At 30.8% G+C, this 27,906-nt stretch overlaps 1 protein-coding gene across 2 annotated transcripts; it reads left to right on the top strand.

Moving 5' to 3' along the window:
- The first annotated feature begins 149 nt into the window (after window positions 1-149).
- LOC113521428 (transmembrane protein 184B) lies at window positions 150-27,893 on the top strand. 2 transcript variants are annotated; one of them, XM_052898969.1, is made up of 8 exons: window positions 150-421; window positions 4,916-5,078; window positions 11,794-11,959; window positions 13,991-14,217; window positions 15,264-15,465; window positions 16,663-16,898; window positions 17,544-17,628; window positions 22,720-27,893. In XM_052898969.1, exons 2-8 carry the CDS (start codon window positions 4,917-4,919, stop codon window positions 22,869-22,871), a joined length of 1,230 nt encoding a protein of 409 aa, XP_052754929.1. In that variant the 5' UTR covers window positions 150-421; window position 4,916; the 3' UTR covers window positions 22,872-27,893. The 2 variants fall into 2 exon arrangements, with proteins under 2 accessions (XP_052754929.1, XP_052754931.1); XM_052898971.1 differs by lacking the exon at window positions 22,720-27,893 and adding an exon at window positions 18,670-21,239 and having other exon boundaries at window positions 151-421.
- Window positions 27,894-27,906: the final 13 nt, after the last annotated feature.

Raw genomic sequence — 27,906 nt, 5'->3', positions numbered from 1 at the left:
TTTACAAGCAGCAATAGTGCTTAGTACACCGCCTGCGAAGTCCATTAGGTATTATTTAATAAAACAGCTTTGAACTAGAATGAATTTTCATTTCCACAGATATTTTATTTGAATTGGATTCTATGTCATACATTTGATATCTGTGGAGAGAGATTGTCTATAGTAAAGAAAGATCGCAAAATTGTGACGACTGTGCAACGGGAGTAAATTGATTACAAAAAATAGAAACAAGTGATTTTTTTTTAAGTGTTTCGTATATTGTTTTTACTTTGCGTTAAGATATCGTCATACAGTTAAGAAAAAAATAAAATACGTGAAAGTGCATTGTAGCTCGGGCATTATGTGCACTGTGTTGATAACGAATGACATCTGTTAACAAAAGGAAAACAGTAGCCAGACGACTTTCTTAGTCACAATTCAGGTAATATTGGACGTCCTATCTATATTAAATTGTTGTCAATTGTTCATGATGCGACTCATAACTAGACAATTTCATTGCTCTGAGCTCAGCAACAAAACAAAATTATTCCCCTTCACTGTCGATGTACCCCAAACAAGAGAAAATGTCAAGACGTGTGACCTCCAATTTTTAAGTTCCGTGATTTCAATATCTTGAATCTATCTGGATTGGTAGGTAATCATGTTTTTATTGAATGAACATAATCAATGCTGTCAATAAAAATGCCCTAGTTAGCATGTAGGCGAAATGAAATGGTGATTGAGCATCTCTAATTACTACCGTGTACAGTACCAATTTAGAAATGTATTTTTTTTTTTTACTTATTATTATTTACTCTTAATAAGTACTTGTTTTTACTAGATATTGCATCATTTGCAACATTACAATAGCATTAAAATATTATGAAGTCTTGAATTTAAATAGACAAACAAAAGAGTGTGCAAACAGTAAACAGCTTTTTAAGTACCCAATATAGTGTGTTACTAATGCTTAATTATAGACTGTAAGTACTAATTAATATATTTCTATACTACATTATGATGGATAGTGTTCAAAATTCCATTTATTTATTTAAAATTTATCCTACTACATTATGCAACTTTTTGGCCATGTTTTATTCTATAATTTTTTTTACACTTACAACAACTTAGCTGTGTTTGAAATTTTAGTTAATGTTAATAAAAAGTGTTTAATATTTTGTAATTATCTGATTCTTTATGTGTATGCCCTCTGTTAGTTACACTTATATTTCTTTTCTATATAACTCAGAAATTAATGCTTAAACTTTGTATTAATATAAGAAGCAATAACATATTTATTATAGTTCGACCTGTATGTTCTGTTATCGACCAGACACCCAATATGTATTCAGGTGGCAATTTTAAATTGTTACAGACGTCACAGTAATGTCAACAGTATATAATCATTCTGATACAATTATTATTTTTGCCATTTTATGATTATGAAAATCATAATGATAAACAGCTTACAGAAATCTCTTTAGTTCAAACCCCACTTCACTTAACAATATCAATAAATCATTAAATGGTGAAATCTTTTACTATAACTATAAATATTTTTGTAAATATATTTTGTAACTAAACATATTTTAATGAAATTCGGTGCACCATCATCCTGTCATAATAAGTAATGATCTATAAGAGAATGGTTTATCTATCACTACTAACTCACCTCACTTTTACATGGGTAGGTATAATAATTTTTTTTACATGAAATATAACCCATTTTGCTTGTGGACAACATTCTCAAGGCTACATAGCTTTTTATAGATGATAGAATTAAAAAAAAATGGTTAAATATTTTGAGTTTATTAACAAATAAAATCTTTCCTCTTTATAATATTAGTTAGATGGCCAGGCAACTTACTATTACTGTGTTGTGCACTGTTTTCCTAATCATCTGTTATACAATCTGGTACAGAGATAGACCATAATATAGTTGGTGATAGCAAACTCTACTATATTTGACACAGGTATACTGCTGGGATTGTAATATAAGAATTTTTAGTCTCTTTATATATAATTTTTAATAACAAACAAGCTGGCAGTCTACCAGATGGAAAGTGTAAACTGTTGCCTACAAATATGAACAGCATCATGGGAATACCATTCACTGCCGTTTTTGTGGTCTTTGTTTTGTTTTTAGTTATTACTAATTATGTATTTATTTCCCATTATTAATTACTAGCTTTTACCTGCGACTTCATCCATGTAACTGGAATATATTTACTGAACTATACAAAAAGTACCCTATATCCCCCATTCCATATAGTACTTATATATATACCAAATTGCCAAAATCCATGCCAAGTTTAAAACACTGGTTCTCATCTGACGTATATCAAATTTCATAGCAATTGATTAAACCATTAAGGTGTTAAGAGGTAACAGACAAACTCACTTTCACATTTATATTAGTAAGGATTTATTCCTCCTTATTTTTTACCAGAGGGAGACTTTCTACAAAAGTCAATTGCTTGGGTACATCTGTCCCATTCGTGTTTCAACCATAAAGCAGTTGTATCTGCATGGCTGTGTTTCGGTTTGAAGGGTGGGATATGGCGTGAATTTACAGAGTACAGAAGAATAACACCTAAGTCCTCAGGAATGGCAACGCATGGGGGGTATCATGGACGAAACAGTATGCTTTGTTATGTCCATTGTACTACTCATGTTGATAGGCGACGGTTACCACTTTTCATCAGGTGGGTCGTCAGATTGTTTGCCATTCAAAGTAGTATAAAAACAAAAAGTAATTTTTTAATTAGTTTAATTTCATATTCAGTTATCAATAATTTCTATATATAGTGTGATGGCTATTAGAGGATTAGTAATTTATCTTTTAAATAATCACAACTTTATTGTAGATGTAGTATAACTCACTGATGTGACTATTTATCCATGTGTGCGTGATAGTGATAGTTATTGTTTCAATTCATTGTTATATTAGACCTTGTATATATCTACTGTGTGGATTAGTACAATGCATAGTATTTCTTCATATTACAATATCACATTACATTACCTGTATAAAAGCATATGTAGGTATCTAATACCACAGTATACCTATATACTTTTATGAATTTTAAACATGAAATACAAAAATAATAATTAAGCCTGAAAACTTAATTGTTATTGTTTGTTGTTATCTTTACAGGTTTCATGTTTGTTTATCCCTTTTTTATTTTACCACATTCTCAATGAATGTTAATAGTAAACTGGCAAATAAATATTTTTTAAATTATAATATTTATTTTATTACCAACTTTTACCTGCGACTTTCTCCACATAATCAGGATATGTTCACTTACTGGGATAAAAAGTATCCTATTTCCCATCCAATATTCTTCATCCAATATATATCCCATATATATCCCTGTGTACAAGTATGAAATAAGATTTGTTTGTCTTATTAAGACTCTAAGAACTGATAAACAAATAAACTCTTATATGTATAATATCAATGAGGAAGCAAATTTTATTTTACATCTTTTACATTCATTCAATGTATGATATTTTACACACTACAGGTACCTGTAATATGTAAAATGTTAAATCTCTTCATTATCACACACAACAAAAAGTTATTTAAACTACCCTATCTAAATCCTCAATTACTTGAAAATAATTTGCTATGAATATGTACGTGCAATTATCCATAACGTTATATTTTCTATATATACTTAATATGTTCTTGTCTCTCTCTTGAAACACGATATACTAACGTCACGCTAAAATAACATTGATATGAATGAGGACCAGTATTTAAAAGTAATTAATTGCTGTATCAAATATTTTGTTAATGCTGATCATCAAATCTTAACTTAAAAACATGCTCAACATAATTTAGTGTAATCTTTTGTTTGTAGTAATAAAACTTCTTTGAATTTTTATTTGAAGATTTATTTATGAAAAATTATAGGATTCTATGTCACACATAGGTACGACATGTCGCGAGATGTTTGTACAGGTGAAAATCGATATTCCGAATGTTGTATGTTAAAGTGATAAATAGTATAAAACAAACATGTAAGAATGAATTGTATGAAACGAGTCATTACGTGCATTTTCTGCTATACGTGAGAAATATATTAGTTACAGCCTGAACAATCTGTTCGCAAACCACTATTGCGTAGGAAAGATTAAACTATCGCCTATCTTATACTGTACAAATGGTAACCAAATAGAATTTTATGTCAACACAATAAAATATATTTTGATTTGTAGCTAAAATATATTAACACGGTAGTAACATACGTATCGCCTGATGATTAGCGACCATAGGTCATGAATGTTTGCAACCGGAGGCGTTACTCACATGCTGCCGATCAATTTTTTTTTTAATGGGTGATAATGGAATAGTAACCCCGTCCGCGCTATCGGTATACGCTGGCAGGGCACCAGTGAGGAATGATAGGTAACGATGAAAGCAGGTCAATTGGCCTATCATGACGTATTCCACTAGAATAAACAACGTAATGTCCAGGGGGAACCGTGTGGAGGTCGATCTGATAGGGTGTATTGCTAGTAATGGGTCAGTTAGATCCCATTACTAACAATCCCTTTCCCCCCTGCCGATCTAATTGATATGACGATCTTGACTCACGGTACCCATCGTGTAATATCACTACCAAATTTTACCCTTCAAATCGGAAGACAAATGTAATTAAAATGTGAGTTGTTTATTGGCAAAATTAAAAGGCAATATAGAATTAACTTAATGCCATTTACGTAGGTAGTTTGTACAGTCTCCGTTTACTAGTGTGTCTAATAAGTATGTTTTGCTATTTGTTACTATAATTCTTCATCTAGTAATTTTGTACTTCTGGGAAAAATAATAATTGCTGCCCCTTATTTTTACCTCTCTGGGCATTTACCCTTGCGTTTTACCCTCGATTGAACCCAGAATATGTTTAATATCTATTATATATTGCAGGATGAGTTCGACGGAAACGATCGATGTGACGGCTCAGCCGATAGCTGAGGTTGTCCACGAAATGTTTAAGCCACTTCAGGAACCGGTGTTCCTACAAACACGCACAGCGCAGGTCATCGCAGGAATATTTGTGTGGACAGCGCTCTTCATTACTTGCCAACAGGTATGTAAGAGTGATCTATTTGATACCTCTTACTGAACTACAATTTTTTCCTTTGTTTTTTCCAATGTTTTCCTCCTGATTTATACTGCTAGATGGATTTTGAACATTCTAATATTGTTAGATTTGTTATGAAAGCTCTCCACTGTTATAAAATAGTTCAAGTGAAACAACAAAAAATAAATTTCGTATAAGTTCTGACATTAGCCATAGTTTTGACATGCTTATATGATATAGACGTAGATATCGAAGTGTATTTAGATTCTGATAACGGAAAGAAAAGAAACCCTGCGACTTATTATACCAAAGTCAGTCTGAATATATTTATGTCATAGTCGTCACTGTCACAAACTGGCAGAGACCTCTAGAATCCGATGAACATTATAATATCCTATATTATTATAATGTACCATAAGATCGCTGTATTACAGAACTAAGCTGCCTAAAATACCCAATTATAATTTTCTTTTTATTTATTATTCACTTATTAATGTTAGTTTGTTGATCATTCGTAGCCACTATACATCCGTTGTATGTGTGTTATACTGTAATAGACTAGTCCCTTTATTCATAAAAACTAAAACGTCCTACAAACATATTTTAACTATTAAAGTATTTTGTCACCGTCTTTCGAAATGAAAATTTAGCGCAAAAGAAAAGCACAAAATACTTCAATAGTTACAGTAAATTTATGAATTATTTGATGTTTTAATGAATAAGGAGGTAGTACTATAATAGATATGATACCACACTAGATAAAGTTCATATCTCAATCAATCTAACATATTATAAAGCTATGGACGCACACTTAATATCAGAAAATGTATTATGTAGATTAGGAATTATGTGGTGAAATCGCTTTTATTTTATATCTATCGTATGATTCCATTATTTTTATCTTAGTATCCTAGAATATTTCATAATATGTCCTATAATATGTATGAGAACACTGGAAGTTTGGTATTGATTATAATTGGCCCCGATCTATTGATTGCGTTTGTTTAGAAGAAAACTCGTGTCGCAGCCTGAGTATAGATATATTCAACTAATATTTGGGGCCTAAATGTCATTTAGGTCGTGGTTAATTCACAGCGGATTTGCCACAATGGACGAACGGAGCTGACTTCGTCCTCGTCATTTTATCATCAACGGGTGCCCCACTAGAGTTTTATAACATTAAATTAGGCGGCTACACCATTCAATATCTATACATTAATTAAAAAAATAATAATTTGGGATCATCGTGAATTTATGTTCAATGAAGATAAAGAAAACTTAATGTTTGTGAGACTTGCTCTGAGAAGGTATATCTACTAATTGTTATTAATAGTTATACCTTCCCTGTATATAAAAAATAACTCGCTAATTCAATAATTATGGTGAACTAGTATGATAAACTGAAATGTCGATTAATTTGGTAACAAACTTGCGCTTATGCGGAAAGCTAATGTAGTTCCCTGGAGCTTTGAATCGGAATTCAAACTTAGATCGAAGATGTATTTTTTATAATTTACCGTAGCACGACACGGCATGATTATATTCTTACTTTAACTACCCATTCATGACCCACTTACGGACTCGGGGTCTCTCTGGTCAGTTTTAGCGAATGAAAAATGTTGGAATTTGGAAAGGACGGTCTTTAATTTGAATGTCTTAATTAATTCTTGTGTAACATTTACCAGTGTTTGTTACGGGTTGTAGTTATTACATAGTACCTACTATGTAGTTACATAAAGTTTATACACTAATATAATCTCGTATCACTCTTCGAGTAGCCATTTTGTTCAAAATAGTTTATAGGGACATTTAAAAATTAGTTCACTGTCAAATAATTTTGAAAGATGATGCAATCAATTGTGATGACATTGATGAGAACACAGCATATTTACGTCACATAATAAATATTCAAATTATTTAGTCATTAATTCGTGCAATAACATATTCTAGTTGTCTTGTGGCCTTCAAAGCCACATGCAGTATTTTTTACCGTTATTTTCACATTTGCTGGTTGATGGAAAGTCTACAACGCATAAAGAAATCTTGGCAACCATTTATCGCTAAGTACTCCACTATTTTTTGCCTCTCGCATGCGTGTGTAACCATTTGTTGTAGTAAAATGTCCATTAACCACCTTTTGTAGTCAACATATAGACGGATCCAGTTTTTTAAAGGTTAATATTTAATTTATTCTATATGCAAAAGTTGTATTTTTTGTTGATCGTAACAATGAATAAATTATTCGTAATATCATGTATAATATTTAGATATAGTTTAATATAAACTATATCTATGTATGACAAAAAATATCACAAACAATTAATTTTGATGAATTTTGTAATCATCATCTCAGCCATTACTAAAAAATTTTAGTATATTACATTAAAATTTTATCCTTAGATTTGATATTTTTTTTTTATATGAATAAAATCACAGATAAATGTAGTGTTAGTTTAATGTTATTGTAAATTATTATCTACTTACAAATTATTTGTTCTAGTTTTCTATTAGATTAAATCGTTTTTTTAAATGACTCCAAAAAAAATATGTTCGATTTTTTTTTTGTACTTGATAAGATTTACCATATGTAATTGATCTCGTGTTTTTCTGTGTGAAGCATCTTAAGTTATCAACATTTTACCTTTCTCGTGAATTATGAATAGATAGAGTTTCTACTGAACATAGTATAGCATCGCCTTTGTGTAAATATATATATATGTATATGTATATATATATAACGATTAAATTGACCATTTTTATTTTGTGTTAATTTCATTTTACAATCCATAGAATTTTATTCCTATTTTGGTCCCATACTAATTTTATTACGATTAATATACATTCTGCTTGTGTAACAGTAACTTGAATAATGCAATAAAAACTTCATTTAAAACTTGCTATGAAGAAATGAAATGAAAAATTCAATTATAGTTTGTGTTAATGAATCATTGTTTCATTCCGTGTAAAGTGTTATTGTGTTTGTGTTGATGTTAACATCTCATTTTTTACTCAGAAAAGTCATTCGCTTTTTATTATTGTAGTTATACTCGTAAATATTTGAATTTGTCTTAGTGTACATAGTTGTATACTCCCGAAATGCCTTCTGTATGTATATGCGTTTATTTTCAGCGATAACGAAGTATGAGAAATGATTAAAATTAATTAAATAAATAATTTCATTTACATTTATCATTCATTTGAACAATTCATCCTCACACGCTTGACCCTAAATGGTCACGCTCAGGCTGTCGCGGAATCTCGGGATGAACTCTCTACCAATATTTTCCCTGGACACTACAGTATGGGGTTCTTCGTGTAGGTAAAGGATTAAGATTTCTTCAGGTTCGAAACGAGCACGTGACACCCCACAGTATTACTGGCGTCCATAGGCTACAGTAACCGTTTACCATCAGACGGGTTGTATGCCACTTTTAAACTATAAAAAAAAAAAACATCATGAATAAGAAGTATCAATTTTTATTTAATTAGAGAAATGAATTCGTTATACGTTGGAGAAATTTTTAGACAAAAATAAAATCGCTGTGAAGAACTTTGGGTAATTTTTATGGTATTTGTAAATCGCATATAGAATCATAGAATACTCGTATGCCAATGAAAGCCAGATACTCAAGGTTAAGTGGAACACATTCGACAACGGTGCTTCTTTTTTTTAACCAAATTTTTATTTGTTTCCTTTAAATTACGAGTATTTCTTTAATCCTATAATAGAGTTTCAATATTACGCAAATAACATTTATCTGTATAAATGAGTTCTAGAACTTTGTTTTAATATTTTGTTTACAGCTAGGTATTACTGGTAGTTAGAGTATGCGGGTGTAGCCAACCACCTGTTGTTTTACACGCTACAGCATTGCGGCCCAAATGATGAATTACAAATAGCAATTCGTTTGTGTATTATCGGACTCTTATCAGCGCCGCGCTACTTAGGTACTACCTACAGTATTCTGTTTCATGTTTACTCAGGGTTCAAACATCGTTAACGGGCGCATTGAAAACTTTAAAAGCAGTCCAAATAATTCTGTAAATACGTTTTGGCTGGTACGCTACTTTCAGAACTACAAGTTAAAATCGTTTCGTATTCTTAAATAAGATTGTAAGAATACGCTAAAAATTATACACCACGCCTGCTCGGAAATTGCCTATTTGCCTCTAGGCCACCACAACATGCTAAGTTTACGTATAATTCGATTGAAGCTCTTACCTTCAAATAAACGCTATTCTCGTTGGCAATCGATCTCTTCCATTAGTAAACATTCATTTTCTAATAAAATAAAAAAGGCCGGACAGATATGTATGTATGTATAAATATTTTATACAATAGCATTTGTAGTCATGACCATTTTACGGTAGTTTAATGTTTTACATATTGTTATATTTTCATTCCAAAACAACTAATTAATTAACTCATTAATCGACTATGCTATCATAGTAAATTAATAGGCTAGGCTCATTTAATACTACAAGTTATGCTTTTAATACTTGATGAAAAAATGCAAGCTATTTTTATACTATCTATGTATCTTGTGCTCGCCCGCCCTGTGGTCTCGTCATAGAATGGGCCATCCATTCCTAACCGTGGATATTGTAAGAGGCAACTAAAGGGATTTAACGATTGAGGAATGGGCAACAGTGTCCCTCTTAAAATATCACCAAAAGCCTAACTGCGGTTGTCAACCCAAGCCAATCGTAGCAACTATTGCCAAACCCCCATCCCCCCCCCCCCATGGGGGAGATCTCCAGCAATGGACAATTAACAACTGGTATAATTATGTACCTTGTTATTTATACTAATATTATATACAGGAAAGATTTGATTATTTGTCTGTTTATAGTGGATAAACTCAATAACTACTTAACCGATTTTAACAAATCTTTATCCTATAGAAAAGTACATTATCAACGAGTAAGCGAAAATTCTATCTGTGCAAAGCCTGGCCGCACCGCTAGTTATTATATAAGAAACTTATACTTCTGGGAATGTCAATAAATTGTTTCTTAACAATTATTTATACAAAAATGATGGTAATAAATAAGTGTTCTACATACCAATTGCAACATTCAAAAATATTCACTAGACGTTTATAAACATAATGCATATACTTGTTTATTTAAATAAGGCAATGTCTTAGAAGCAGATTATTTGTAAATATAAATTGATGAGTAAACGCTGACGTCATGCTCACTGGCACTCCTTATCTTTAATATAATGACTAATAACCTAACGGTAACAGCGATGATTTTTTTTGTTATTTACGACGAAAAATAAGTACATTGATTATCTTATTATTACAATAAAATAATAACTGTCTAGTTATAAATTTATTTGTACATGAGACATATTTAAAAAAAATATGAGGTGTCTTGATAAGACCAATAGACATCATAACAATAATATTTAGATATTTTGTCTGTCTGTTTGTTTCGGCATCATGTAAAAATTACTGCACCAAATTGAATGCTATTTTTACAGTTGTATTTCTATAGATCTAACTTAGAAACTGATATTTCTATATCTGGATACGCCATCTAGAAGTGGTATATTCTATTGGTTTTCCTATTAACTGATGATTAGATGACTCTTGGCCAAAACAATTTTTATTACAATAATATTGCAAAGAAGAGAAAGAAGATATTTAGATTTTGTGATCACTTTTAATGTATAATATAATGGAAGATATGTCTGAGCCTACAGTATGTAATTTATTGGGTGGTAGGGCTAATCTATCCCCATTACACAAATTTACATTAATGTTTTAGTATTTATCAATATTCTAACACTAGTATTATATTTATCAATATTCTAACACATTTCTTTTGTAATACAAAAAGGTCATTCACGTTTGTACTATTGCTCCATATTATTACTCCATAGTTTGGCCAATAAATTTAATGTGCGCATTTTGCTGTTTTAAAGATTGTTGATCTTTTTAACTCGAATAATGCATGTGTATGTAAATTTAGACAATTCCATAGTTATTTTGACTACATGCACTTTCCAATTAATATTTCTATATCTGGATACGCCATCTAGAAGTGGTATATTCTATTGGTTTTCCTATTAACTGATGATTAGATGACTCTTGGCCACAACAGAATATCAATGTTTTGCTCTTTTAAGGGCAAAGCAATAAACTGAGTTGTGACCATTTTGTGTTACTATGGCACACGCATGAAGGAAATGAAAGAAAGGAAATTGTTAGTTTATATTCTGTGTATTATGTGCATGTTTTTTTTTTAATTGTAATTTGTGTGCTGTAAGTAATGTAAATAAATTATCTATCTATCTTTTTGTCCGTTACTTCGTAGACTAATACATGGATTTCCACGCGTACGAAATGTTGTACTGAAATGAACTAATGACCTAACGGCAATAGCAATATTTTTTTTATTATTTACGACGAAAAATAAGTGCATTGCATTTAGAATAATCCATCTATCTTCACGCCGAGCTCTGACTACGCTGGCAGGGCACCAGTGAGGGATGATAAGCGAAACTGAAGTGGCAGGTCAATTAGCCCATTATGATGAATACATCTTTCAGCATGATTATTTCCAGCGGGGACCTCGAGGAGGTTGACCTGACAGGGTATATTGCTAGCAGTGGGGCTAATAGTACCCATTACTAAAAATCTCCCCCATGCTATACAGTTAAATAAAAGTAACGAAAATCATCTGACTAAAAATTCATTGTTCATTGCAGATCTACCAGCATCTACGCTGGTATACAAACCCATCTGAGCAGCGCTGGATAGTCCGTATACTGTTCATCGTACCCATCTACGGCTGCTACAGTTGGATCTCGCTGCTCTTTTTCAATGGAAACTCTTATTATGTCTACTTTTTCACTGTCAGGGATTGCTATGAAGGTACGTATCTTTATCATAAATACAGCACAATTAATTGTTTATTTATCAATACATATAATAAAATTGTAAGTGGTCGCTGTCTGTACTGCTGTCTGTGGCGTGAATTTACTGGGTACGGAAGAATAACACCTGAGTCCTCAGGAATGGCAACGCATATCATACAAAATAGTATACTCTGTTATGTCCATGGTACTGCTCATGTCTATAGGCGACGGTTACCACTTTCCATCAGGTGGGCCGTCAGCTTGTTTACCATTCTAAGTTGTATAAAAAAAAAAAAACTATTATAGGGGGCCTTTATGAATTCAGCAGAATCCAAAACAAATGATTTTTAGAATAATATTTGCTCTACTTAACATTTAGTGTTTATTTTATTTCAATTGGTTCATAAATAAAATTATGTGTAAAGAATCGCTCTTAAAATCCTATAAAATAACCGATCAGTTAAATTGCTGAAACTTTGTGATGTATTAGGTACGTAATTATTAAGTATATAATACAATGAGTAGTGAGTTATTGCTTAGAGGTCGTGGAGTTAATGCAAGTTAAGCAACCCCAACGGCCGTGGTTCCAACTAAGATGGATGACAACAATCTGTACTATATGGGATGAAGGCTACTTTTTATCGCGCTCAGTAAATATGTCCCGGCCAAAGCTAGGGCATCATGTGTTTATAAATTTGTTGAATACATTAATTATTCTGTACATGAATCCTGTTAGGGTGTTGCAAATTACATTAATAATTATCATCATAGTTAATAATTTATTTTATTTATTTATTTATCAGTACATCGAAATTGTTACATATAGTTCGTTAGAATATAACACTTAATATAAACATGATAATATATGTACACCAGTTAAAGATCTACACAGCATTATCTATATAAAAATCATAATATGTGGAAATATGTAATTACTTAAATTATTTATTTTTATTACAATAATATTGCAAAGAAGAGAAAGAAGATATTTAGATTTTGTGATCACTTTTAATGTATAATATAATGGAAGATATGTCTGAGCCTACAGTATGTAATTTATTGGGTGGTAGGGCTAATCTATCCCCATTACACAAATTTACAATAATGTTTTAGTATTTATCAATATTCTAACACTAGTATTATATTTATCAATATTCTAACACATTTCTTTTGTAATACAAAAAGGTCATTCACGTTTGTACTATTGCTCCATATTATTACTCCATAGTTTGGCCAATAAATTTAATGTGCGCATTTTGCTGTTTTAAAGATTGTTGATCTTTTTAACTCGAATAATGCATGTGTATGTAAATTTAGACAATTCCATAGTTATTTTGACTACATGCACTTTCCAATTAATATTTGTATCAATTTCAACATCTAAATAGTATGCAAAAATTTACGAATCTTTTGTTTTTTCTTTAAATGAAAATTTAATATTTATGGTTGTCTTATAAAATCAAAATTTCATTATTTCTGTTTTTTCGAGATTTAGTTGTAGATTATGATCCTGTATCTAATCAGTTTATTTACTATATCTTCAACGGTACCTTAAACTTACTAACATTCCAAAGATATCTGTACATTGTTATAATTTTTTATTCCTTTTTGAATTAAGTTCTGTGTGAAAATATTCAATAACATTGGTAGCATACTTTTTTAATAATTTTAATCGTTTATTAGAATTATTTTATTTTATTCTACTGCCGTTAGTATACATGCGACTGCCAACATTTAAGAATTGACTACTTTTAATAGCTCTATAACCTTCCTTACTTATAATTTATATTTCATGTTTAAATTAATAAAAATATAATTTTGTAAAGAACAAATAAACCCATGACACAGCGGTTGGCACACTGCTTTACGCAATGAGGTCCCGGATTCGATTGTCGATCGAGCCATTTCAAAATTGGTTCGATTCGGGGTATATTAGGTTGTTGTGTTCACAGAAGTTTGTTACCTGGCTTCTCATACCATAGAATGTCTTAAGGATTAGGTGGTTAGTATAATTATAAAAAAATAAAATTAAACCCGTCTGTTTCAGCCTTCGTAATCTACAGTTTCCTGTCACTTTGCTACGAGTATCTCGGCGGCGAAGGGAACATAATGTCAGAGCTGCGAGGGCGGCCCGTCCGTGCCTCGTGTGTCAATGGAACGTGTTGCCTCTCAGGCGCCACCTATACCATTGGATTCCTGCGCTTCTGCAAACAGGCCACCTTACAGTTTTGCCTTATCAAGCCCCTTTGTGCGTTCATCATCATATTCCTACAGGTAAAGGACTATTTTTAATTAGAAACTATCTTTTAATTATTTTTTTTTTGCCGTAAAGTTAATTTTATATTTGTACTTCATATTATTTTCTTTTTTTATTATTATTTTAGTAATTTATATAAGGAACGCGATCGTATGGATTTGACTATCTGCTTATCCTACGGGCGCTGACATGAAGTAGTATAAGTGAATAAATAAGATATTTAAAAAATTTAAAAAAGTTTTGTTATCTTCACGTATCGAATTGTGAACTTACTTTCATGACATTATTCATAATAGTTAGGATTTACTCCCGTCTATATTTCTAATTTAGTCTATTGATATACTTTTTTTTATGGAACAAAATTTAAATTATATTAATATGTTTTTATTATAACATTTTGTTACAGTCTCAATGTAATTTCTTTCTGATACGTCGATAATTAGAACGTGACGAAGATACTTATACCTTATCTGGTGTAGAACCAAATCAGCAATATGATATTTATTTCATAGATAATATATACTTAATTAATTTCATATTATAGTGTATACGATATTCAAATGATAAGATGTATCAAATCTACTAAATATAATTATAAACTGTGGAGGAACGCATGGGAGGTAACAAACTGAAATTAGTATTAAGTATTCAAGTCTGCAATCCCTTGAAGACTTGAAGCCTTTTTGATATTTGCAAAGGAATCAAGCCTATAGTCTATTTTACATTGAGCTAGAATCTTGAAATTTGGTAAGAAATAATGTCGATATAAACGATGATGATATATGAACTAACTTTTTTCCGTAACTATAAGTAACGGAAAAAAATCCGATAATCGTAAATATATAGTTACATAAGAAATTTTTTTATTTTTTTATTTATAATTCGCACTGAATCTACGATTCGCTGACTGTGACTCGCACTTGGCTGGGTATTTTTTTGTTGTCCTCTCTTTTATATCACATGGTATATTGTTATAAATTATTAGTGCTAAATACTTTCTAGATCTTTGACCAAAAATATAGCCGGTTAGTTGAATAGTTATTCACTTAAAACTTTGTTATAGGCTGCTGGAAAATATCACGACGGCGACTGGAGTATTAGCGGAGGGTATATCTACATAACAATCGTGTACAACTTCTCCGTGAGCCTGGCGCTCTACGGGCTGTTCTTGTTCCTCGGCGCCACCAGAGAGATGCTTAAACCCTTCGACCCAGTGCTCAAGTTCTTCACAGTCAAATCCGTTATCTTCCTCTCGTTTTGGCAAGGTAATTTATCTTATTATCTTATTATATATTCTTAAAGATTATTTATTTATTTAACACTTTATTGCATCAACATAACATGATTTGTTAAACAATGTTCAATACGTATAGTGTAGTACAAAAGGCGGTCTTATTGCTAAGCAATCTCTTCCAGACAACCTTTGGGTAGAAAGAATTAAAGCATAAATAGGTAGGTGGCGCGTTAAAAAAAATAGATTTGTAAAAAATAATATCTGTGACAGCATAGTCATATACACATACATAAATAAACACATACATCCAAACATATACATATATATACATACACACATAAGTATATATACATATATATATACGGACAAATACATACAAATATACCATACTAATACACATATATATAACACACATGAAACTGGAAATACATAGGACTAAGTGATTATAAGGATAGGTAGTGGGATTTAACTAAGTTTTTAAAAATGGGCAACGATTGAGCGCATCGTATAGAGGTAGGGAGTGAGTTCCACAAACGAACTGCTTGCACGGAAAAGGATTTGGAGTAGAAAGAGGAAGAATGAATAGGAATTATGAGTTGGAGGTTGTCAGTACTACGTAAAGAATAAGAATTAGAATTGCTCTCTCCAAGAAACATAAAACGTTCTTTTAAATAATGGGGTGTAACTGGATTAAAGAGAATTGAGTAAAGAAGGGAAAGGATGTGCCAGTTTCCACGAAGACGGATAGAGAGCCACTTGAACCGTATACTTAAATTTTGAAGACATTATATTTAGAAGAGCTTTTGCTCTTTTTGGCTTTGACACTTGCATTACCATGAGAAGTTATTATGCTATTTCGATAACTGTTTAGCCATTTTGGGTAATAGGATTGAGGTAATAAATTTGTCTTACATCATATATATAGAACTCGTATTCAACTATTTTAAAATTTCAAATATATCTTTTTAATCATCATATCAGCCTAAATCTGTCCACTGCTGAACATAAGCTTTTCCCTTTGGGGGTTTGCCATTTGTTGCCACGCATGGCAGGCGGATTGGCAACCGCAGTCAGGCTTTAGAGATATTTTAATAAGGACGCTGCTGACCAACTTTCGTCCTTAGTTGATTCTTATGACACCCACGGGAAAGGATGGGGTGGCCTATTCTATGCCGGGACTCACATTGCCAATAGCTTTTTAATATTATCTACAAATTATTGTATGCAGGCGTAGCCCTTGCCATTCTTGAGAAGGCAGAAGTGATCTCGCCGATAATGGGCGAGAATGAACAACCAACGTCAGCGGGTACCGTGTCCGCTGGTTACCAGAACTTCCTGATCTGCATCGAGATGTTAGCAGCCGCGGTGGCGTTACGATACGCTTTCCCGGCCGCTGCGTACGCACTCGCACGCCGCGACCCCCACCGCTCGGTCACCATGCAGTCCATCTCCAGTAGCCTCAAGGTAACATACGCTCATATTAATGCCATTTGATGTCCGTGACCCTCTAATTCTCGATCCTCAAGGTAGCTTGATAGTACATGCTTTATACTTTCTCTCTCTTGTTCATAACAACTAAATTGTGCTACAAACCTATTTCAACTATTAGTGAGTTTTATTATTGCCTTTCAAATTGAAAAATTAGCGTGAAAGAAAAAGACAAAACATTTCAACAGCTAAAATAAGGTTTGACTTTTTTTTTTTAATAATGGGTACATAAACTTATTATCCGCAGTAAGACACCCCAGAACATGCCAGGATAACTATAATACCTCCATACCCTATAATTTCACTTCCTTCTCCATCCGTCAAACTGAAACACAGTTATGCAAGCTTACCTAATTGGCCTTAGAAACACGATTGACACACGGGTACTGTATGAAATTTCCTTCTGATAAATTAATCACTTTATATCGAGATTGAGATTGACTTGTTATTTAATGGAAATTGGCCGCAGTAATAGAAACCATTGGCACTTGGTTGTCTCTTTCCGTTACGTGCAAATAAAATTGTATTAGTCTAATTAATTTACGACGTCACTTTTTGTTCTGTCACTGAATAATTACTTTAAATGGCAATTAATACAAAGTCCGTATTTGGTATCTTCAGGAGACGATGAACCCCAAGGACATAATGACGGACGCGTTCCACAATTTCCATCCGCAGTACCAACAGTACACTCAATACAGCTCTGGTAAGTATCAAATAGTAGTTTGCGTTGACATGGTTGTGCATGACCTCATTTGCTGCCTGCTCACATTTTGTTTGCTGACCTTAGGAATTGCTGTACTAAGAGGGAGCGCAGACGTCAGATTCTATAAGTTCTATAAATGTACACATATAAGCATATACCTGTTTATTTTCCAGCGGTGATCTGCCCCCTTAAATAGGCGCTTATCTACTTTTAAACATGCCTATATTTATAGGTTCCTTTCGCATCTCGGAGTGGGTCACCAATATTGGAGTGGGCAGAATCCATCCGGCCCCCTCCTTGTAATTAAGGAGGAGCCTAAATTTTTAAGGCTGTAATGACTCAAAAATCAGCATTGCATTAGTAATTTTGCTATTTGGGTAAACATTCGTAATCAATACTCATGCAAAGGATATAATATGTAAATAAATAAATAGTGAAGATATTTAAATCTAAACCGCTTCAATCAGTATCCGCATCCCTGTTTATACATACATATATACAAGACTAAAAACATTGAATATTATGTAATATATAGATATTCATTACTATTTCACTGTGTCGAGAAATTCTCTGATAGTAACTATGGTTATAGTCTATTCTGTTCTACAGAATATAACAAAAACAATATAATTTGTACGACCACAATCGAAGAGGTGAAGAAATTTGTCTATTTTTTTCTTTTCTTGTGTTTTCTTATTGGAAACACATTCAGTCCAGATAGGTGAAAGATGCGGGTATTATTATTTGTTATTTTCTTTTTTTTTATATCTAATATTTTGATATGAATCATTTTTATTACAATCACAAAAATGTGACATAAAACGTCGACTGTCTGCGTTCTACCTTAGCCCTAGTTAATTAGGCAAAATTCCAAAAAAATCAAACCCAACGATATTTCTATTTTTCTTTTATCTTTATTTACACACGACATTTTTACAAAAAAATTCTGCTGTTTAAAAATAAATATTCAAAATTTTGTACTATATAAACAACTCCAGTAGTTAGGACGCTCTTATTTTTGTTTATTTTACTTTCTTTCAGATGTTACTTCTCAACTGCCTTATGAAAAACTATAAGCTCTGCCATAGCTGTGCTCTGCATGAAGTGCATTGATGTTCGTTACGTACATAATAAACTATCCATAACGCCCGAGCATGGAAACACGACTAACAATGATTTAAAATACATCGCATATATTAAGTCATCAAATTAAACTAATTGTTCAGTGCATAGTTTATCAAATTAAGGTTTTTATTTTTTAGCAAATTATTTGTTTTAGTGAAATACTGGTTCGTGCCTTGTAACAAATAATAAAATATTAAAATATTATACACACAATTTATAATTTGGTTTTCGGTGCTCGGCCTCGAACTGTTCGTTAATTAAGAGTTTTTTCTTTATTTGCATTATTATTTTTAATATCAAGGTATTTGGCTAGTCCGAAATATAATAAAAAATACGATAATATGCCATTTAACATCGTATCAATGACTTGATAAAATGATAACAATTATTTAATTTTTCTATAAATTCTTAAACTTGAGAGCATTATTCAAATTCTTTTTGTAAATGTATTGAAGTCGGTTTGATTGAAGATAAAGTATAAAATCATTGATAAATACTTAATATACATAGTAACGGTTCGTTGCTTGTATGAATACATTTAACATGTCGGATCAACTTACATCAATAACCTCACTACAAATAAGTAACTCAACTTTCACTAAAAGCAAAACTATTGTTTATGCAGTATAACACAGTAGTAAACTGTGGTACACCAGCTATTTCATATTCTTTGCCCTGGAGTGCACAAATCAACGTTGCGCTGTATTTTTCCCCCTCTAATATAGAATTTTCCAAATTTATTCGAATTTAACGTGGCAGGAAAAATTTATCGGATCAGTGTTTAGATTGGGTTATTGGGCTCATGAACGATCGTAATCAAGACACTGCAGGTTTATCTCTCTCAAGACACATCATTGAGCGCAGTTTTCTCACGACCTCACTGTGAGTCGGTTTACCGATCACGATGCTCCTAAGTTATTACAGTAAACTTTCGTTGCTGTTCTTTGGAATAGATACGTCTATATCATCCCCTCTCACTTCTTATTGCATCAACAGTTCCAAAATCAAATTAAATAATCGGAGTCAATTGCGAGCGAATAAACATACAACCAGTCAATTTACTGCAATGTATTGTTTATCATCATAAAACTCATTAACTGTTATTTATATAAAAATATGCAATATGTATGATTTATTAAAATAAATCCTTTAGAGGAAAGCGTACGTGGGACCCGCATTATTACAAACATACATGCCATCATCATATTTGCTACCTTAGTAGTATTCATAAAAATACATTAATACATTTTGTCTTTTGTTTTGGATAATGCTCTATAGTTTTTTTTTTTTTTTTTTTATTTTATTCAAAACATACAGAAAATGTAGAAAAAAAAAAATTATAACAGCTGTTCGGACTATTCATTGCCATATGTGTAATAGTTAAGTATTTTGTATGTTAATAATTACCGGTAATAGTTTTGGTCCAATTGGAATTTGTAACTTAATAATTTTTATAACTTGAACGAAATTATTGTAGAGTACTACTGAAAAAGAGGAATGCTACAAACAAGTGTTTAAGGCAATCGAGTATTTCTCCAAAATTGATAATAATACTGAGATTATTAGTCTTATAATGAATCGGGAAGTAAACTTAGATTTTATAATAACGAATATTCGACGAAATACGTTAATAATGTGGCCATTGCCGGAAATAGAAAAAAAACTCCAGAATTTAACGGTTGTGGACCATGCCATTTATCGGTTTAGTTATACGTTACAAGTACCTATGTAAATGTTTCATTTTCTGTGATTTTATTCTTTCTTTTTGTATAATTTTTGTTATTTGTCTTATAGTTAGTGGATGAAATCCTTTAGACGAATGCTAGATAATTCAATATTTACTAACCTAAATTATGATTTCGTAACCTGTAAGGGCATTTATCAGGTTGTTATTCTTTTTTATTAAACATAATAGTATGTTTCATATACTTTTGTTCATATTATATATTTATTGCAAAACCAAAGAGCGGCATTTTATGTTCCTTCGTTTGACAACACGATACAAAATGTCGAGGCGAATAATGTACATGCGCTTTTTGATACGTGTAGGTACCTAACAGTGTTTTATAAAAATACATATTTTTTTACTGAACCTTGCTATTAGCAACCTGTAAGGCCAATTGCATTTTTTTTTTCAATCTTGCAATATTAATGTATATAATTATTTATTAGTGTATGTTTTGTAACATTTATTTAAAAAAAAAAGTTAATATAATTAAGTTTTCAGATGATGTGTTAGACTGGGGGTATTTTAAGACGGAGGTTAAAAGAAATCAGTTAAGGTTCTGTTATCCTTATTTCCTAAAAAATATAAAGATTCTGAACAATGTACCTGGTAACGAATTTACCACATACTGCCCCCATTGTTTGCACTTCAATATATTTAGTGATAATTTAATTAAGTTTAGTTCTGGTTTAGATAACGAATTTAAAACACCTTGTACTTGGCCTCTCACTAATAAATAAATGATTTTATATATATACAATATAGTGCTTTTATTTTTATAGCATCTATATATTATACATTTAAATAAAACAAGATATATCCTACAAACTACAAAAAGCAACGTCGTGCTAAAATAACATGATAATTATATTTTTTATATAGTAAAATATTTCCATCTACTTAAAATATTCACCGAACACAAGGGGATTACAAAGTGTGTTGAAAGGTAAGTTTAAAACGGAATGACCAGCTTTTTATGATTTGTTTGCTAGCATGCTTTCATGTCTGTAAATTGTATGAGTATATTACAAATAAATAAGTAATCATATTTAATTTTGCATATGTATTCACTGCATTTCATACATTATTATGACTTAAACTTAGTAAAATTTTTCATTGTATGCAACTATTATTCATGTCAGAAAAAGTTTGACTTAGAAATGGCTTCATTAATATTATTAATCTATAAACAAAAAAATTAATTTTAATTTTTGTTCTTAGGCTAACAATGGAATATATTTTTTTAATATGGTTTTAAAATCGGAAGAAGTATTTCTCAATTCAAATTACTTGCAACACAAAAAATAGCTCTTATTATTTTGATTTAAATCTTAGATTTATATATATTCTTTATTGCACTTGTAAGTTACATATAAAATAATCTATTTATAAATGTTGTGAGCAAGGGTGGACTTATCTCTGACAGAGATCTCTTCCAGTCAACCCAGTACAGTAAGAAAGCATTTCGTTAGCGGGCAGCTGAAGTGCTACAACTATTAATGCGTCACATTGAGTCAGCTAAATGTCAATATAGCTAAATACTATTTTATTAGGTTATGCTATTTTGTTAGACTATGAAGTACGTCGCCACAGTATGATCACACTTGCACCCGAGTCATAGAGCACTAAATACTGAAGTTGCGGTACGTGCATCTTTCTGTAGGAAAAATATTTAGTTCAATTTTTGATATAAAAGACCATTGTCTTTAGTACTGACTAACGTAGGCTTTAAGGCGATACAATAATTTATAACGTATGTATTAAATATTTATATATTTTACAAAATATATATATTAATAATAATTATTTAATTTGTTTTAATTAATTATGACTAGAATATTCGTGACATGAAAGCTCCTTGCACAAAAGCGTATATTTTTGATACTAGTAAAAATAAAACTGTTCTGTACTAATTACACTATTTTATGTTTTATACTATTTTTATTTTAACGATGAATATCCGTTACTGATTTCTACTAATTATAAGTAACATTTTACGTTATTTTTTATGAAATTAGTAATTAAAAAATGGCGGGATTTTAACGTATCAATAAATAATTACTACACAAAATTACTTATCTCACCAATTGTGTAATTTTTTTAATAACTGATTTTTATATATTCGTAATCATTTCACCTGTATATATCATAATGTAGAGTAACACAGTTAAAACGCACTTAACCGTTATAACCGTGAAATCCATTCAAATCACTAAAATAATTAAACTAATTGAAAATAGTGATGCGAGGTGGTGCAGGGACGGGGAAGCGCGGTGACGAGGGTGCAGCACTAGCGCCGCGACCGCTGCCTCAGCGGGTTGCCACCATCAGCCATGCCACCAACTACCACGAGAAAACTACACTACTCAGCTCCGATGACGAATTTCAATGAATACCACAGATTATATAAATACCCTTACGACATAATTTACAGTTTACAACAACAAATATCTTGAACAAAATTATAAACAAGTTCGCTGTGCATGTCAGGTGTTAAAAAAAATTTTCAAGTTATTTGTTAGTATCTATGTGAGATTATTGGCAATATGTGATTGTTGTGTCAGCCATAGACCTCTTTTTTTCGCTGTTCACACATAGGTAAGTATATTTTAGTATTAAAAAATACAACCTTTTTTGTTATTTATTAATGAAAATGTATAATAGATATAACATAATAACTTCACACATAGGTATCTATGTGAAAATATATTACATTCGCAATTTTATAACCAGTTTGTAAGAAATGGATGTTAAAAACAGCTGTTGATTAATCAAAAGTTGTTCTCAGGATAAAATTATGAATATAGATATGTACAGACGCCTATTTAATACATTTCTATCGAGTCTATGAACAAAGCGATTAACATCCGAATAATAGCGGAAAGACAAGGCAAAGCTAAAATACATATTTCACAAATGATTTTGAGACAACAAAATGATTGAAATGAAAACTGATTTTTTGTAACTAAATTGTAATTTGCCAGAGGCTGTTAATTTGTATCTTGCCAAATTACGTATATATATATATTATTTTCCTCGAATTTGCGAGAAAATAATGAACTAATTACATTGCAATTTGTACATTTAAACGACGACAAGTAAAATTAATTTCATATCCTGATTTATAAAATCTATGGCTGTCTAAAAATAATAGAGTTAAATCAGCACTTTGCCAATTTGTCATTCTGCAATGTTAAATATTTTGTGGTTACCTAGTAAATTATTTGATTCATTGAACACGGTAACTTTGGCTTGAGGTTAAGGATTGCATCTAGTTCTGTAAAATTATAGATAAGTATAATAAATAATACAACAAAATGTATATAAAAATATATAATTATTACCAAAAAAAACTAGGTTTAGAGAGTAATAAATTTATGTGTATATTTATCCATTTATTTATTTTATTATAGCTATTATTACAAAATTAATTTTTGTTTTTAATTATTTGAATTCAAGAGCATTGTTCTTAAAATATATAAATAAATGTCAAGTTTTAGTAATAGATGTTTCTAATACAGAATACAGGTACGATTTTAAAATGGAAGTTCCATTTTTATATGTGTTTTTGGCTTTGTAAATAATAGATCTAGAGGCAAAAATATGTTTCCATTCAGCATAAAAGCATCACTGCCTTATGCCATAGAGCAGATGTAAGTATGTACATCCCTAGTGCCTGTGTCTATGTGTTACCAAAGAAATTTAGGTTACTGCATACAAAATGCTTGAACTGAGAAACCATCTCTGAATATTGTATATGGAAACTGTGCATTCATTGTAATCTGCATTATTTTACTTTCTTATCTCGGAATTCGATTTACTGTAAATAAAAATAATACCTACTTTGTATGTATAAATAAATATGAAAGCTGTGTAACTTAAAAAAAATTTGAAGCATTTTTTTCATGATGGCATATTTTAGGAAAATTACCACAGAATGCTAGACGAATATAAGTCAGTGAACCTGCCGTGTTATTTTCTTGTTTGCAATTAATTGATTGTATTTTCTCTGTGAATAAATAGTTCAATTTACTTCATTATAGTTAAAGCACTTCTATTTAAAAAAGGATTTACTAATTTTATTTTTATTTTTTTGACTTCATATCATGGTGTATATTATATATATAAAACGACGTAGGTGTGCCCATGGCAAACAATCGACATCGGAATAGTAATCCTTGAGCCTGTAAACAAAGTAACATTTTATTAGTGATGTTAGTAATGAAAAAGTGTAAAATGTATGGGAATTACTATACTATATAGTTTACCAAGAACTATTGAATTATTTATAACATTGATTTAATGTAATCATCAATTATCATACATCTTGCACTTTGCAAATACCATTGCATATAGAATGTTACTTTATCTTTAGACACGTAGTACATAACGTCATAGTCATATAATATTTGTCAGGTCCGTCAGTATTCTACGACTATAACGATATCTTCGATCAACAATGTCGTCTAGGTAAAGCCTCCCGAAGTGAAATCGTACTACCATATTCATAATACGTAATTATTATAACTACGATAAATGACGCCTCATAAATTAAAATAGAACACAATTGTCAACAATAGACATCGTCTAACTGAACATTCGCTATAAAAGAAATTCAAAATTTTAATTCGATTTATAATTCGAATTTGAATTGCAAATTACAGTAGTAAAAATTATTAAAAATAAGAGCTCTCTGTATAATTGAGGCGTTTTATTAACTGTTGTTTCTTAGATTTGGCCTTTATCTAGTTGGTATTATTAATCGGAGAGTATTATATTAATTTTTGTCACAGTTTTCTGCAGTCTCCGCTTCGCCGTCCAGTGCGTATGGTACACTCATTATGTAGTCACTGTCTATGTTATTTTAATATCAGAGTAAGTATTTATTATATACGAATTGCCTTGAATTTTAATTTGTCTGTAATAAACTTTTTTGTCATGTTCATAGATTTATGCACATACTAAATGAGAACTACCTACATAAAATCAAATTCTTTCCGTTTCAAATTATGGTTGAAAATGTTTTGTGAAATTTGCTAACTTATCATTAATCAAATAATGTAACGTAGAACTAATAATGGCATTATAATTTTTATGTTTATTTATACCTAGTTTATTTATTATGTCTGTTATCTGTTTACTTGTTACGATTTATCTGGAAATTAGGTATATGGGTGTTTATTATGTACTTACCTACTTGGTAAAAATCTATAATTATTTTATATAAATGATAATAACTACCTATATGTGTCTAGTATATTAAGATTACGACGCACTGTTCCATGCCCTTTTTCATTCCAAATTGGTCGTGTCCCTATTTCAAAAGTATGTCAATTTTTAAAATCCGTCTAACGCTACTGCTGGTAAACACCGTTAACATACCTAATTAAGATGTTAAATGTTTTACGTTGAATCTGAATACGCTTGTCGACATATTAGTTGACATACACATACATTCAATGTCAGTCGATTGTAGTTTAGAAAAAGTAATATTATTATGTATATATGTTTTTTTATGCAACTTAAAATGGCAAACAAGCTGGCGGCCCACCTGATGGAAAGTGGCAACCGTCACCTATAGACAGTACTATGGATATAACTGTTTCGCCCATGCGTTGCCATTCCTGAGGGCTAAGATGCATATGTAGGTGTAGATACCTACTTATCTACATAATTTGTAATTTGTACATAGGGACATCAGAATTACAAATAATATATTTTTGTAGTTCTCTGCCAGAAAAGCATTTTTTTTATAATTATTATGAATGCTTTATTCGTTGTTAGATACCTATTCCATTTACGCAGTGCGTGGGCACACATGTTTCAGTTAAGCCTAACTTTATGAAATACTAAATGTTCTAACTAAGATTCAAATTTAGATTATGTCATATTTACTTTTTTAATAATATTACTTGTTGTATGTATGTACGTAGGTTTTTACATTATTTGTTTAAAAGTAGAACGTAGTTGTCATTGTTTCATTTATTATGTTATACTTTTTGTCAATTATGAATCTCAAAGCCGGGGCCAAACTAATGGAGCGGTTTAGAAAATTTGATAGTTAATAAACTATGTAAAACGATAATGTGTCAACTCCGGTAGGTAATCGTAAATAGTTATAGTCGGCAAAGATGAAAAACATTTTGAAATGCTTAAAAATGAGATAAATTTGTCGTTAGTTATAAAAAGTTTGGCAGTAAATTATTTTATAATTTAGTATGTATATTAAAACTGAAATTTCATATTGAATGTTATTAGATTCTTATCAATATTGATCGCTGAGAGTAAGGTACCAGTAGTACTACAATATTTGAACGTAGATAGGTTTGTCTTTATCTGTCAGTTAAAATTTCTGAAATCTGGAAAGCAACGTCCAAAAAGGAGGTTATCTTATAAATTTTAATCGTGTGCTGTGTAATATTTTTTTGGATTGCAAGCTAAGCAGTTCTCTTGCAGCTGTAATCGTTTGTCTTGGTATGGTCATGTGATGAGTATAGATGAGGAGAATGTTTCCAAGTATAACTGTAGATGTGAATGGTTATAATAGTAGAGGCAGATATAAAAAAGGTGCATGGATTGTATGAAAATTATATAGCTATAAAAGAAGTAAATACCAGAATGACTGCAAAGAATGGAAGAAGAACGTAACGTCAACCCCAAATGATATGAGATAAGAACAAGAAGATGATATACTTTCAAACCTACATATTGTCAGTTGAGTCATTGGCTAAATTAGTTTAATTGAAGTATTGAAGAAAATAATACTTCATTGATTTCTTACCTCCAATTAAAAAAAATGTCGAAATCGTTTTAAAATTAACGAAGATGTCCCATAATGTACAGACAAATCGAGAACAAATTTTTGAAGTCGGTTTGAAAATGTACTTACATATCTATTATACAATATACAACACAATTAGTGACAAGCTGTAATGAGTCTGAATGTATGTAATACCTGCTGAAGTCATGAGTTATTAGAGCAAACATACAAAAATTTAAGCTCTCTTAATTTATTACTCATGAACGCAGTTTCGTTTTGCCTCGGCTTTACATTTGTGAATATACCTATAGATAATTTGCTACAGATGTAAACACGATATACTTAGGTACAAATGGTCGAATATACCGATCGTTTTTCCTATCATAAAGATAAATAAAAATTTTAATCAAATCAAGTAATAACTAAGTCACTTTACTGTAATTTAGAATTAATAAATATTTCTTTGATTCTTTCAATTATAAATAAAATTATTTTTGTAACTGAAATACTTAGTGGAAAAATGCAGTAATAGAGCAGTTTTGTCTGGATCATTGTTGAAAAAGAGTATGATATAAAAAACGTTAGATATTAATTAAAATATTTTAGCTCCAAGTTTTTAAGTACTACATACGAAATACATATTGATATAATTAATCTATTTGTTTTT

Source organism: Galleria mellonella, unplaced genomic scaffold (genome assembly GCF_026898425.1).
Source record: "Galleria mellonella isolate WM207_F2 unplaced genomic scaffold, CSIRO_AGI_GalMel_v1 utg55, whole genome shotgun sequence".
NCBI classification, from domain to species: domain Eukaryota; kingdom Metazoa; phylum Arthropoda; class Insecta; order Lepidoptera; family Pyralidae; genus Galleria; species Galleria mellonella.
The sequence above is the reverse complement of the archived record's forward strand: the minus strand, read 5'-3'. Positions and strand labels throughout refer to the sequence as shown.

Coding starts and splice junctions, on each gene's coding strand:
- LOC113521428 (XM_052898969.1), top strand. CDS start 4,917: ATGAGTTCGACGGAAACGATCGATGTGACGGCTCAGCCGATAGCTGAG. Junction 5,079..11,793: donor TCTTCATTACTTGCCAACAG/GTATGTAAGAGT, acceptor TGTTCATTGCAG/ATCTACCAGCATCTACGCTG. Junction 11,960..13,990: donor TGTCAGGGATTGCTATGAAG/GTACGTATCTTT, acceptor CGTCTGTTTCAG/CCTTCGTAATCTACAGTTTC.